Source organism: Microchirus variegatus (genome assembly GCF_963457635.1).
Source record: "Microchirus variegatus genome assembly, chromosome: 15".
Taxonomy (NCBI): domain Eukaryota; kingdom Metazoa; phylum Chordata; class Actinopteri; order Pleuronectiformes; family Soleidae; genus Microchirus; species Microchirus variegatus.
Window position 1 is genome coordinate 14,737,388 of NC_139816.1, and position 13,430 is coordinate 14,750,817.

A 13,430-nucleotide genomic window follows, 5' to 3' on the forward strand; every position below is an offset into this window, starting at 1 on the left:
TGAAGGTGGCAGTGAGCGATTTGGAAAGAAGTTGCTCTAAAACTTGTGAGATTAGTGGTAACTTAGTTTTTAAATGATACAGATATATATATTTTAAATGTGGTATAGAATCACACAATACTGAGCTTGCATCTGCATCTCTTCAAAGGACAGGAGAGCAGAGCTGACGGCTAAGCTTTAATTTATTTTTAATATATAGTTGTATAGCTTTGAATCACTCAACACATTCTCCCGATTCTTTTTTTCCTCACTCTCCCTGTCACTTGCACAGACACACGTGTGAGCGTGCACACACACACACACAGGTTTGTGCACTGCATTTAAAATGCTATTCGTTTGAACAGCCTAAACAACCTTAACCAAACCACAATTCAAATTGGAGCCTTCAACTTAATCAGTTCTGCAGAAAGGGTGTCCTGCCTCATTAGGACCAAATTTCGGGTCTCCATAAGGACAACTATTCTTAATGAGGACAGTATTAATGCCTGAAAAGGTCCTCATGAGGTAACAGACACTAACAATGGGCCTGGCGAAAGTTGAGTGCTCCAGCTGGCAATGAAAGACAGAATTAACTAATAAGAGTATGAAAACATTTGCCTTATATTACTGAAAGTCACACACCTGCTGAAAGGTGTGCATAAAATCACCTGAACACAAAGGAAACCATTTTTTTTTTGGTCCATGTCTCACAGACCACAGATTGTGGTTTTATGCAAAGGATGCTCTGTCCATTCATCCATTTTCTACCGCCTTATCCTCCACATGAGGGTTGCGGAGGGTGCTGTGTCAATCTCAGCTGACATAGGGCGATAGGCTGGGTCACACCCTGGAAAGTTCGCCAAGTCCATCGCAGGGCCACAAAGAGACAAAAAAAACTCTAACACTCACACTCACACCTACAGTCAACTTAGAGTGTCCAGTTTTCCTATCCCCATATTGCATGTTTTGGACTGGGAGGAAGCTGGAGCAATTCCAAGCTTAAAATTAGCTGTGACACACCAGTTGCAGGGAGACATTTACAGTATGAGTGATAGTAGTGGGATTAAAACATGGACTCAAGAGTTAGTGAGGAAAATAATGAAGTGAAGAAGTAGGTAACATTTCTGCACACCCGGGTAAAGGTTTCAGGTGTGAGGAGGTCTCCAGAGGCCAAAATGGAAGTAGGGTCATTAGTTTGGCTTTGTGAAAGAGTTAGCCACACATGGAGGGTAAACTGCAGAGTCAGAAGGGACCATTCTCAGAGAGAGGGGGGGGTCTAAATTAGTGCCAGTGGGACCTACAGAAGCAGCAGCTGGGTGGACTTCAGCGCCAACACAGAAAAAAAAAAAGAGTGTATCATTTTTGAGAGACTCAGGCAAAGTGGTGAGGCAGCTCTGTCCAAATACCCCCAGTCTCTGTGGATTTACCACTTTAGTCTGAGCTAACTAATGATTAGGTGTTGAACAGGAGTAATGCCTTGAATAAAACATCTTAAATGAAACTGGAAAAAAGAGAAACTTTCTTCTTAAGATCATCAGCTATCCAGCTTCCACTCGACTATCTTTGATTTTTTGCTTTGGGAAGAAGTCCATAGTCCTTACAGCAAGGTTACTGTTGATGTCTGACTTGGAAGGTTTCATATTCAAGTGAGAATCCAGGTGTCAAACTAAAATCCTTTATCAGGTTGAAAGATACAATTTAAAGAAGCCAAGTTCTGCAAAAGCCCTTAAAAGACCAACATTTCTACTTGGCACAACACTAAGGTAAATGGATTCATGGATTCTTATTGTGCACGATTGTTGTTCTGTTCGTTTGGTTGTATCTCGGCGGTGTACATGGCAACACTGAGTCGGGAGAGAATAAATCCTTCTGTATCTCTTTCTTCAACCAACCAGAACATCGCTCTCACCGCTTTCTGCGGGTACATGCACACAAACAAACACACAACCCAACCAACCATGAAATCGTAATGTCAGACCTGTTAATGCCCCTAGATAGCGGCTACTGCATCCCTGAGTGGTCCTTGCTCTGTACATGTAAACACACATAAATGGAATAAACAGAGAGTTGTCCATCTTTCCCTGACAGGAATGCTGGCTGGTATATTATGTTGGCTTAACAGTCTTAATTCCAACACCCTGAGAATGCAGGTTGTCTCAGTTGTATTTGATTGGAAGAAATAAGAATGCAAAGCCTGCATGTACACAAATTCCCAAACCTCGTGCTGCGTGTTCTATTTCTTTTCTTTTCTGTTTTTAATCCTCATAATTGCATGTATTAACATGGCTTTTCTGCCAGGTTTATGGTGTGAGCAATTAATATTATGTATTGTTGGATTATGTTTTGTTTGGGGATGTAATACTAAACCATGCAGAAGAGGCGTTGTGAAAGAATGAATTTAAATAAATTATGTTTCTCTTTCTTTTCCATTTGATACAGTTAAATACATCCTGAAAAAAAGGCAAATGCATTTTCAAGTACAGCGAGTAGCTACGCAAACAATAAGCTTGCAAAACTAAATTTAACTCATTCTTGTTACATCTTCATTAGTTATATGGAGTTAATTTTAATATATGTGGCCTTTTATGTTGTAAACTGCCAGATTTTACTTCAAGAAAGACAAACATGTATATATGGTACAGAAAATAAATGTGAAAATAAGCATTTTTACCAAGATATAATGCACGTTTATAAAAGCAAATGGCATAAAAGCATCACTGCACTGTGACCTGATTTAATCAAACTGAACTTGAGTGGACAATATGTGAATATGTGAAAAACATTGAATTTTAAAAGGGCTCTTAATGTTTATGTGTGTCTTAAAGAATGAGACAATCTCTGTAAGGGTATGTTGTGAGTGAATGAAAGAATGAATGAATGAGAGAGAGATAGAGGCAGGGCCAGGCTCAGTATCACAGAAAATCACCCTGTCAATCTTTGTTTTTCCGTATTTCCCCGGCAGCGTCACTCCTCTCCTCTCGTTGCACAGATGAAAGAACTGATATATGCCCCGATGTCCTCTCTCTCCCCCTTTTCTCCCAACTCTGACTTACACTCTGTGTCTCTGACTGTCTTTCTCGCAATCTTAACCCTCTCACTCTATCTATCCTTACATCCAGCTTCCTCCCGGACTATATCACTGGGGATTTTGATTCCATTACTCCCAAGGTCAAAGCTTTCTATGCTGACAAGGTGAGTGGAAACTCAACTTTCACACTCTCAGGTGCTCTCAGACATGCAGTACCACAAGTGTACTCACACTAAACAAAAAGCACTCCGACTTTAAACTTTTCCATCAACCTGAAAGTCAGAACAGCTGGGTACTCAATTAATGTAATGGGTCACAAGATACAGAAACATTGACTGGCACACAAAATCGAAGTTTTGAACTCACCTCAGCTATTTCCTGAGACAGGTTCTTAACACACAACCTATAACAAGAGGCTGTAAGGAGATTACTTAATATTTTAAAACTGTAAGGAATCATGTTTACTTTGTAAGTAAGCAGGAAAGAAGTAAAAAAAAATAAAAAAATAAAAAAGTCCACCAAATTAACATTTAGAAAAATGTAAATCCTTCATATAAATTATATTTCAAGGGCCAACAGATGGCTGCAAGCTGTGGTGACTAGTTATAAGACTAGATGTTGCATGAGGACTTTACTCTGAGAAGCAATGCGAACAGATGTCAGATGCAATATTTTGGTACATATATATGATAGAAAGCTGAAAACACAGCCAAGGTAGAAGCCACTGCTGCCTACAGTCTTCTGATGACATCATAGTCTTGGTTCCCCATGTCCCTATCTGTGCTAGACAGTTGTTCACAGCTAAACTCTCTAAGGTCATAAAGATAAAATGAAAGTTCTTCCATCGAGTGGACTTTCCATTGTGTAAAACGAGCAAAATGTCAAACCAGACCACTTGAGGAGAGTTGACGCTCAGTCCAATAAATAATAAATACAGGGTAAGGGTGTCAGAGACACACACACACACAAATACACAGGTTTGTACAGCTATTCCTCTTAGGACACTGCATTGCATTCTATTCATTCGGACAGCCAAAACTGATCGTTATCTGAATCTTAATCATAACCAGATAATGCCTTAACCATTAAGCTAAACCATGATCTAACCACAATTCAATTTTTGTTATGCGTCTACCAGATACACTTGCTCTCTTGGTCCGAGGCTTGAAACTGCAACGCTAATTCCACACTTTTTAGACCCACCCGTAGGGGGATGGGACCTCATTCCCAGAATGTATCTGCCATCTTTGCTAACAGTTACTCTAACCAAGTGTCACTGGTGGGTATGTAACAAAAAAAGAATGAAGATATTTCTCAACTCAGCGGAAACTGAGGTTGGGAAGCACAATTTTTCAAAAATTCTACCCCTCTTCTAGTCATACAAAGCTAAATGCAAATTGGTGAAGTATTCCTTTAACCAGGTCCTCAGAAATGAGGTTCTGCCTCATTGGGACCAGGTTTTCCCCCTCATCTGCCCCAGGATCCCACACAGATACACAGCAGTGCCTATGAGGGAGTGTGTGATACTGTAATCAGTTCCCTTCTGATTTGCTATGTTTACAGTTTGAAATGCATGTTCAGTGTTTCATCACACATATGCACACGTGCACGCACACACACACATAGATGTGGCACTTTCCTTTTCCCTCTCACACTTTCCCTACTCTCTGTAGTTCACTATAATATTTATCCCTTTTCACCAATATCACACAAGTTGCTTAAGAAAAAAAAAAAAAAAAAGAGCAGTGCCTTTTACCGTGAGAGAGAACAGGCTGTTATGCTAATGCTTTAGGAGCAGAACAATGTGAAAGTTTCAGGCGTTCCTTTGGAGATTTGTTGGAAGCGGTGAATAATTCTGCATAAATGCAAGAAAGAGAGCAGAACAGCATCCGCAAGGGAGGGAGGGAGAAGAGGGGAGAGAGGACAGAGATGGAGGGATGGGGGAGGGAAGGGGAAAGGGAAGGGGAGGCAGGATGGAAGGGATCAAACGGAGCACAGAGAACAAGTTTCTGTGAAGTAGTTGTACTTTCCCAGTGTGTTTCTTGTGAAATACAGAAATTGGTATGTTATAGGTGGAAAGTGACAGTGTGCGGAGACGGAAAAAGACAGGAGGAGGAAAAGCTTGGTTGTTTACCTGGATGCTGAAGTTTAGGGCCACTGACTGGAACCTCTACATTATTCAGCAACACAGCCCGCAGACAGCCAGACAACACTAAACACTGATTTATACCTCTCCCTATCTCTCCATCGCACTGTTTTCTCTCCGTTATCCCCCCTATCCCCCATCTCTGCCTGGGTTTTTGTTTTGGTATGACTGAACGTGTTGATTTATCTGATTGTATTTTGTTACCTTTGTGTGTTTCCATTCTTTATTACGTGTGTAGGGGTGCAAGCTGATAGAAACAGCCGACCAGGACCGAACAGACTTCACCAAGTGTCTGGGTATCATGCTGGAGGAGATTCAGAGGAGACAGTTAGAGGTAAACACCGACTGCAAGCCCGACACATTTTCATTTTAACATGATTTTAAATTACGTCCGACATTTTAATAGTTAAAGGTATAGTTTGACATTTTGGGGAATGTACTTATTAGCCGTCTTGCCAGGGGGTTACATGAGAAGACTGGTAATATTCTCAGAGCTTAATGCATAAATGTGCAAAACATTTTTCCCGGCACCATTGTTTCTTGGCTATATATAGTTTTTTAACAAACACAAAATGTGTGACTTTTAGAAATACTCATGATGAGATTGTGTTTTGACTTAAGCTGGAGTGGGGCTAACAGTTTCCTTTATATCCAGTCTTTGTACTAAGCTAAGCCACAGTCTACTCAGTGAGACGGCAAGGCCAATAATTTTGTTTGAGTTTGGATGAATATGAGACAAGAGTTTTATTCCTGCTTTTCATAGTCTGGATCTGTAAACAGCCACAAGGCCATAGCAGACAATGCCTCATTTCTAGGTGAGACAAAGTTAAAAGAACAGATTTATTCAAGAAAGTTGAGGTCGGTAATATTTAATATTTAGTTCCCTGACCTTTACTTGCAACACATTTGTGAACCACCAACAACACATTATTTTATTGTTTTGCTTCTCCAACCTGTTAGAGCAGCCTCTTTCAGTTCTTGTTTGACTGATGAGGGTTCCTCTGCAGCCTCCTCCTGCTCTGACAACCCTCTTCCTGATGAAGTCTCTTGTTGTGCTGGCAGTAAGTTTTTGGGTCACAGCCTTGCTGCATGATGAAGTTCCTCCCTAAGCACATCCTTTCTGTGGCTAATCACGGTCTCATCCATCCAGAACTTTTTGCAGCTCTCTGCTTTCAAATGCAAATTCCAATCTGGCTGTCTGATCCTGACTCTACCGAGTGGTTTTTGTCTTGTACTATCGTGTTTCTGCTCTTGAAGTGTTCTCTGAATAGTGAATTGTGATACCTTCAATATTTCACCCCTGCCCTGGTCGATTGATACTGATGTTACCGACTTTTGCTGTTTCTCTTCACAGCTCTCAGAAGTGTTTCTGTCATCATTTGCTGCTGTTGTCATGGATAAACCTCTTCCCTGTCTGTTGCTCAGCATCGTTCTTTCACTTTTTATTCTTTCCAAATTGTTGCATTAGCTTTGCACAATGTTTGTGTAATGGCTCAGATTGATTTTCCCTCTCCTCTCAAATTTTAAGTAACACAGGATCCCCCTACAGTTAGTAAACAGTATTGTCTGTTTCAACTGTAAAGTAAATGTCACTGTAACACGTGCATTTTTTAACAAGCCAACAATACCAGCAAACTATGAAGCAAATGTGCAAACAACTATATCTTCACACCAGGTACAGTAGCCTATGTTATTGTATTTTATACAAATATAGTACATTGTCTTATTATTAAGATAAGAAAAGTTCACAACTCAAGTTCACAGTTAGCCCATGATCTTAAACCCACTCCATCATCTTTTACCACTTTATCCTCCACATGAGGGCCGGAGAACCCAGAGAAAACCCACGTACATACAGAAAGAACATGCAAACTCTATACAGAAAGGTTGCGAACCCGGGTCTTCTTGCTGCAAAGAGTGCTAATCACGATACTTTCTTAATATAGCATTCTACACTCAACAAAAATCTAAACGCACAAAGAAAACGTGTAGTTATTGTTATGTGAAAAAACAAAATAACTATCCAAAAAATAACATTATAACTTTATCAAAAAAGTGGCTGTGGTGTTGCCACAGCTGTAACGCTCAACTCAGCATGCCAATGGCACGCTCCCTCGTGATTTCCGACACCTGTGGCATATTGACAAGTGACAAAAGTCCACATTTTGGTGTGCCCTTTTATTGACCAGACCATAAGGAGTGTCTGTGTACTGGTCACACATATTGACCACCACTCTGCCATGCTCCATGACTCTCGTGAGTTGATATACTCAATCTGAGATTGTAGTCAATAGGAGTGGCCAAGTGACACTGGACTACTGGGTTTGAGCAAAACAAATCATTCCATGAACAAATGCATCAAGAATCTGAGCAAATGTCATGACATTCTATTTTTGTTCACCATTTCAAGTTCATGCGTTTATATTTTTTTAAGTATATATTTCAGAGTGGTATGTATCAGTCAGTTCATTAAGTGCATTTACACTTGATCATATGAAAGTCAGAAACGTTCAACACAGTTAGAAAAACCGGCAGTAGCTGTAGCTCTGGGTGAAATGAGTAAGTAAAGCTCTCCTCTCCTTCGACTTCCAAAAGCATTTAGTCCTGAGGTACTGAAGATGATCTGAGCTGAGGTCAACAGCATTGGACTGTGGATGACTGCAAGCAGATCCCAGGTTCGCTTGTGCGTGTGTGGGTGTATGCATGTGAAACATAAATGTTCTCTCAGTATCACAGAAACCACCTAGACACATTTAACCATTTAAGTGATGTTTACTTGCGTTTCGTTTTTGCAATCCCTTTTTTTCCCCCTTCAAAGTGTGTAGCATTCTCTAACAGACCATCTCCAAATTGCCAAAATGAGCTGCCTGCCAGAGTGAAGCATTGTGCCCAGCCAGCTGCTGCAGAGCCAGACTCGCACAAAGATCTGACCATGAGACCCAGTCAGTCTCTCAATCTGTTAACTAAATTGCACAAAATGCACATCACATTACGAAAGTACATTTAATTGTATATTATGTTTAAGTTTCAATAATTTTGACAATTTGAGTTTCCTGGGAAATCGTGCTTTGCCTCTCTCTTATTCCCCTCTCTCTTACTTTGTTCTCAATCTTTCTATTTTCCGCATCATTAGAAGTTTTAAGTAGCAATGATGAGTGTTGCTCCCAATCACTGCCAAGTGCCCCAATCACTTGACATCTCTAAGCTGATGGAACATCCTGGAGAAGACAGTTACAGACACATAAACATGCTCTTTATCTTGTATGCACACGTATTGCCACAACTGAGACACAAAGGCTCTAAAATACACTTTTGTCCTTCCCTCCCGTCATGGGTCTTTTGTGCCCTAGTCTAGCTAATATTTACTCTCTCTCTCTGAACTGACACTGAATGTGTGGCATGTGTTTTTCTTTGCTAGGGTTATTTCTGCTTTCATTACCTGATATGGGTTTTTATTTTCCATTCCCCTTCCCACTTAGGCATCTGTTATATTAAAGTGTACTTTTGAAAAATATTTTACTAACTGGATATAGCACATATAAGCAAGATTTAAAAAAAAAAAAAAAGAAAGAAAGAAATTCAGAGCAATAATTTTTGATTTAAGACGAAGCTAAAATGAATTAAACAATAAATAATTGAAAATAAAACGGGTTAAAGAGCTGCGCAGCACTGCGAACAGGATAGATGATCATTTAATTTCGAAATACAGATTCATTCATTTTCATTAGCCACGTTTATGACGTTGTTAATTTTAATTAATTGAAGAGAAACTGGGTTCTCTTTGGCCTTAAGGTTACCATTTTCATTTTGCTAACTCACTGAGCGTTCCATTGATGTGCTCTGTAAAGCAGGCTTCAATCATAGTGAGATAGATTATCAGATCATCTGAAGGACCTTTTTTTTTCTTTTCCTCTCACCATCTTTATTTCAATTATTGGGAGAGAGGCAAAAGAAGACTAATCCACTCAGGCAGCCTTTGATTTTGTTTTGTTAAGTCTCTAAGCAGTAAATAGTTTGTCCAGGAGCAACTCCTTGCTCTGTTCTAAAACCAAATGGATGCACAATATCATGATTTAATATCATCCTGTGTCATTCTCTCATTCTACATCCATTTGTGTAAGGAAATTATTGACGGTCGTGTGAGTGAATTAATGGAATTGTTAAAACAACAACAAGGTTACTGACTGTTTAAGAACTTATTTACCCCTACATGTTTTTTCTTACAGCTCTCTTTAGATGTACATTGTGTTGTGCTGGATTAAATCACAAAGAATAGTATAAGAGAATTGTGTGTGTGGGTAACATAAGTGTTGTTCAGTCAGCCAGAAAAACAAGGTTTGTTTGGATTACCTTGCCATGCTCCAACCACTTCCTGTGGGTCACATGATGTTACATGTGATTTCCTTCCTGTTTTATACAGGTTTGTCAGACAGCAGGAGGTGACTACGCCCCCTGCTGTCTGACATCCTGTTGAGGACAACATCCCAGGTGTGAGAGAGGATGTAAACTTTAGCTCAATGATGTATACAAGAAGACATGAAGCTTATTTGGACAAGTGTCTTGATTGGTAGTGGATGATTTCTCTAGTTCTTATCTGATGTTTTCTCCTGGCTCCTTCTCCTCATTTAGTTGTATGTCCTTTCATTTTGTTTGGTTTTGGTGACATGCTGTGTATTTTGAACTTCTCAAACCTTGATGTTTTAAGCAGTAATTGAGGACTTTTAGTGCTTTTTGTCAGAATGACATACAGAATACAGAAGTTGTGAGTCACTGAAACTGATGTTGCCGGATCAGACTATAGCTTTGAGTTTATTCTTCCCTGTATAGAGTAACTTGTGTATGATGTTCTCTGTGGATAAATACAGTAAGTTTCAGATTTTTATTTTTATATCCAGTGTAGGAATCGCTTCCTCTTAAACTCCCCGTCTCTCGTTCTCTCACAGAGGGGAGTTTGTTTACCAAGTGTTGTTGTTTACAGTTTCAGCAGGGCCTCTGCAGTGCCTCTCTGAGGGTGTAAGCCAGATGTTGAAATAAACTCACTCCCGGTGATCAGGTTTGCTTTAACTTCATCTCCCTGCAGGCAGAATGTGAGTTATGATACATTAAATTTGGTAACATTTCTGTTTGGACATACAGCGCGGGTAGGGACATATTAGGAAATATGTATTATATTAAAGTAATTGCAGGTTGTCGAAGTTGTAAACAGGGAGTGGGAATGCATTGCAGACTGGCTAATGACACGCCGGCACTAAACTGTATTTTAATACGAATGTACTCCATGCACTCACGTACAAAAATAAATAAGAGCTGTCACACATCTGTTATTGTGGCAGTTGAATGCTGCCAGTAGGACACGCCTGAAATGCTGTAACTGTTCGAGTAAGTCCTGAAAGAGAGAACATTTTCAGCAGGAAAGTAATGACTGCCTATATTCAACATCAGAATCAAGAAAGGCATTTTTATTTTACCTCCCAACATGTTGTTTATTTAGCTACAGTGAATGGTTCAATTGAAAACAGTGCAGTGAAGTTGGCGTGACGGATATTTGGTACGTTTTTTTCCCCGCATTGGCGTGACTGTCAGTTGTCAGCCTGTGACAGCGCGTCTGCCCTTTAGACTCTGTTGGGTTTTAAAGCTGTCAGCACTGGTGCTTGACTGCTTGGGGGCCTTTGTATAAGGATGTAACTGCTGAGAGCTGTAAATATTATACTGAAGTAAAGTGCTGGATATAAGTTAAAAAGAGCACGATTTTAGCTTTTTCCAGCTTGCAGGAAATGGCATCAGTTTAAGAGATCAATTATCTGCTATTAACATGTTCACCTCTTAATTTAAGTCTGATGTTTTCCCTCTGGGTAGTGGCCTGAATTCACTGTTCTGTCACAATATCTTTGTTTGTCCTCCTTCATGTTTCTGTCTATGATGTTTAAAGCTTAATGGTCCCAATGGACTTTGTCGTTGTGCTCGTTTGTTTCTTCAGAAGATGCTTTTTTGTATGTGTGTCGTATTAGTTTCAACAATAAAGAAGACCCATAAAAAGACCAAACTAATAAAGGGCTTGTCTATTCCTAAATAACTCCCCAGTTTGTCTGTGACATTCGAGTTTATTATTTCAAACAAGAGAGATGAAACTGCGTAACGAGTATATACACTGACAATTTTATAGCGAGGCAAAGCCATTTAAACGTCTTTACACTGCATTCAGCTCTGGGTTTGCTTCACTTGTGATTTTTAATAGCACCAGGAGGGTATACTGTATGTGGGATTGACTCAAAACAAACTGCACTGACTGTCTTTTGTTCATTGCTCTGCAAGAAAAATACAATCCACCCAGTGCAATAGCGTGGCTCACTGGAGTGTTTTTACTGCTCGTAACTGTGGACCTCATGGCACATTTGTAGATGCACACAGTGTGTTTCGTTGGAACAGTTTATCATTTGTTTTGGTCTTATTGTGAAATTTGCTAACAATAAAGAATATTGTGGAGCATGCTTCAGTTACTCAAAGAAGCTCAATAGATTTTATTCTACAGTGAAGGGGGTGCCCGTTCTCATGAAGCTTTAGACACTGGACATGCCATGGCACATGGCACATTAAATATTTGGATTTGTTTTCGCTTTAGCTTTCACATATGGCATCCTCTTCTATGTTTTTTTTTAGGAGCAATGCTATAAAACGTTATGGCAATTCTCACTCAACACATACAATTCAAAAACCCATGACCAAGTAGACGCGAGTCTGACTTTCTTGATGTTTTGTACCATTCAACCATTAATAAAGCTGAAATATTTCCTAACACATGATTTATGTTCAGAATTAATGGCTGCAATCTGTTAAATTGTCCATCAGAATGAAACCAAATGCAGAAGAAAAAATATTTTGTGTGTAGGATTGTTGTTGTTGTTTTTCCCCATCATTTTTCTTTCAGGAGACAGCTAAATCACTTTCCCATGAGCTGAGGGGAAAAAAACTGTATTCTCCTTTCACTTCAGTGAAAACCTGCCAGAAAAAAAACAAACCACAAATCAAACCAGTGAATGTTTCTGTTACTTATTAAACTCTGTCTGTCTTTGCAGGTGGACGCCGTCGTGACTCTGGGCGGGTTGGCCGGCAGATTGGACCAGACCATGGCGTCTGTTGAGACCCTCCACCACGCTCTGTCCATGACACAGCTGCCCGTGTTTGTCATACAGGAGACGAATCTGGCATATCTACTCAGACCCGTGAGTGTATAATGAAACCACGTCACACAGCCTTCAATGTGCCAGTTTTCTATTCTGTCCACTCGTTTCCATTTGATTTCCCTCTCCTTTGAGCTACAAAGTCAACTAGTTATTTTTCCAGGCACTGTGGCATGCAACAAAAAAGCTTATAATGCGCCCACCTCCGAAAACATTGGTTGTTGCTTTTGTCCTTGAGTTTTTAAGTATCTGCTTCCCATCGTTTCACATTGCATGAAACAGAATATGGATGGATATTGTGAATATATCCCTCTGATTAGTTGCATATGAAAATCACACACACAAGGCTCAGGACCTGATTTACATGCTGCTCTGCTGTTCTAATATTTCCTTCCCCTTCTAATCACCCCTCTCCCATTCGCTCTCTTCATTATCTGTTCTCTCTCAAAAATGTTTTTTTTCTGCCTTGTTCTGCCTCCACCTTGATTGGAGTGTTGAACACTTTGTTTCTTTGTTAAGTAATCACTTCAAACACACAGACACACATACAATTCTCTGCTCTTATGGTGCCCCAATTTACTGTTGTGCATGAGAGCGAGGGAGGGGGAGGAAGGGAGGGAGAGAGAGAGAGAGAGAGAGAGAGAGTCTGTTTTGCTCCCAAATTGTTTTTCCCCAATGCCAGACACTTTCTCATGCTCCTCAGTTGATTGAATTTACAAGTGGGCTGAGCAGCCTCCCGTTTGAGAACACACTGCTCTTTTTTAACCTTACTTCTCTTTCCTGTGCCGTTAATTTGCGAGATCTTCGGGACAAACAGCTTACTGTCACACTTTCTGACGACACCTTGTAATACGTTAAATATGTAAACTTGTTTCTCATACACACCCCCCCCCCCACTTCGTCATTATTCCAAAGGCGTGTTGTCATTTGCTGCTTCATACCCCGACACCTCCAATTAATCTTACTTCAGTGAGGGTAAATTAAGCTCGTTTGTCAATGCGCCTTCAATTCGTCAGTAACTGATGAACGCAAACGCCGCAACATGAAGGTGAATACAACCTTTGAAAGGTCCCGTGCTTCTTGTTGAACTTACATCTGT

General features: G+C 40.1%; 1 protein-coding gene across 1 annotated transcript in view; it reads left to right on the forward strand.

Annotated features, from left to right (window-relative positions):
* The window catches only part of tpk1 (thiamin pyrophosphokinase 1), a gene marked incomplete at both ends in the record, with an annotated part of 54,068 nt that overhangs the window by 17,598 nt on the left and 23,040 nt on the right, over positions 1 to 13,430 (forward strand). Inside the window, 3 exons of the mRNA XM_083901555.1 lie at positions 3,099 to 3,171; positions 5,392 to 5,487; positions 12,227 to 12,373. Of these exons, the coding sequence (XP_083757681.1) occupies positions 3,099 to 3,171; positions 5,392 to 5,487; positions 12,227 to 12,373 (316 nt within the window). The remainder of the gene's footprint in view (positions 1 to 3,098; positions 3,172 to 5,391; positions 5,488 to 12,226; positions 12,374 to 13,430) is intronic.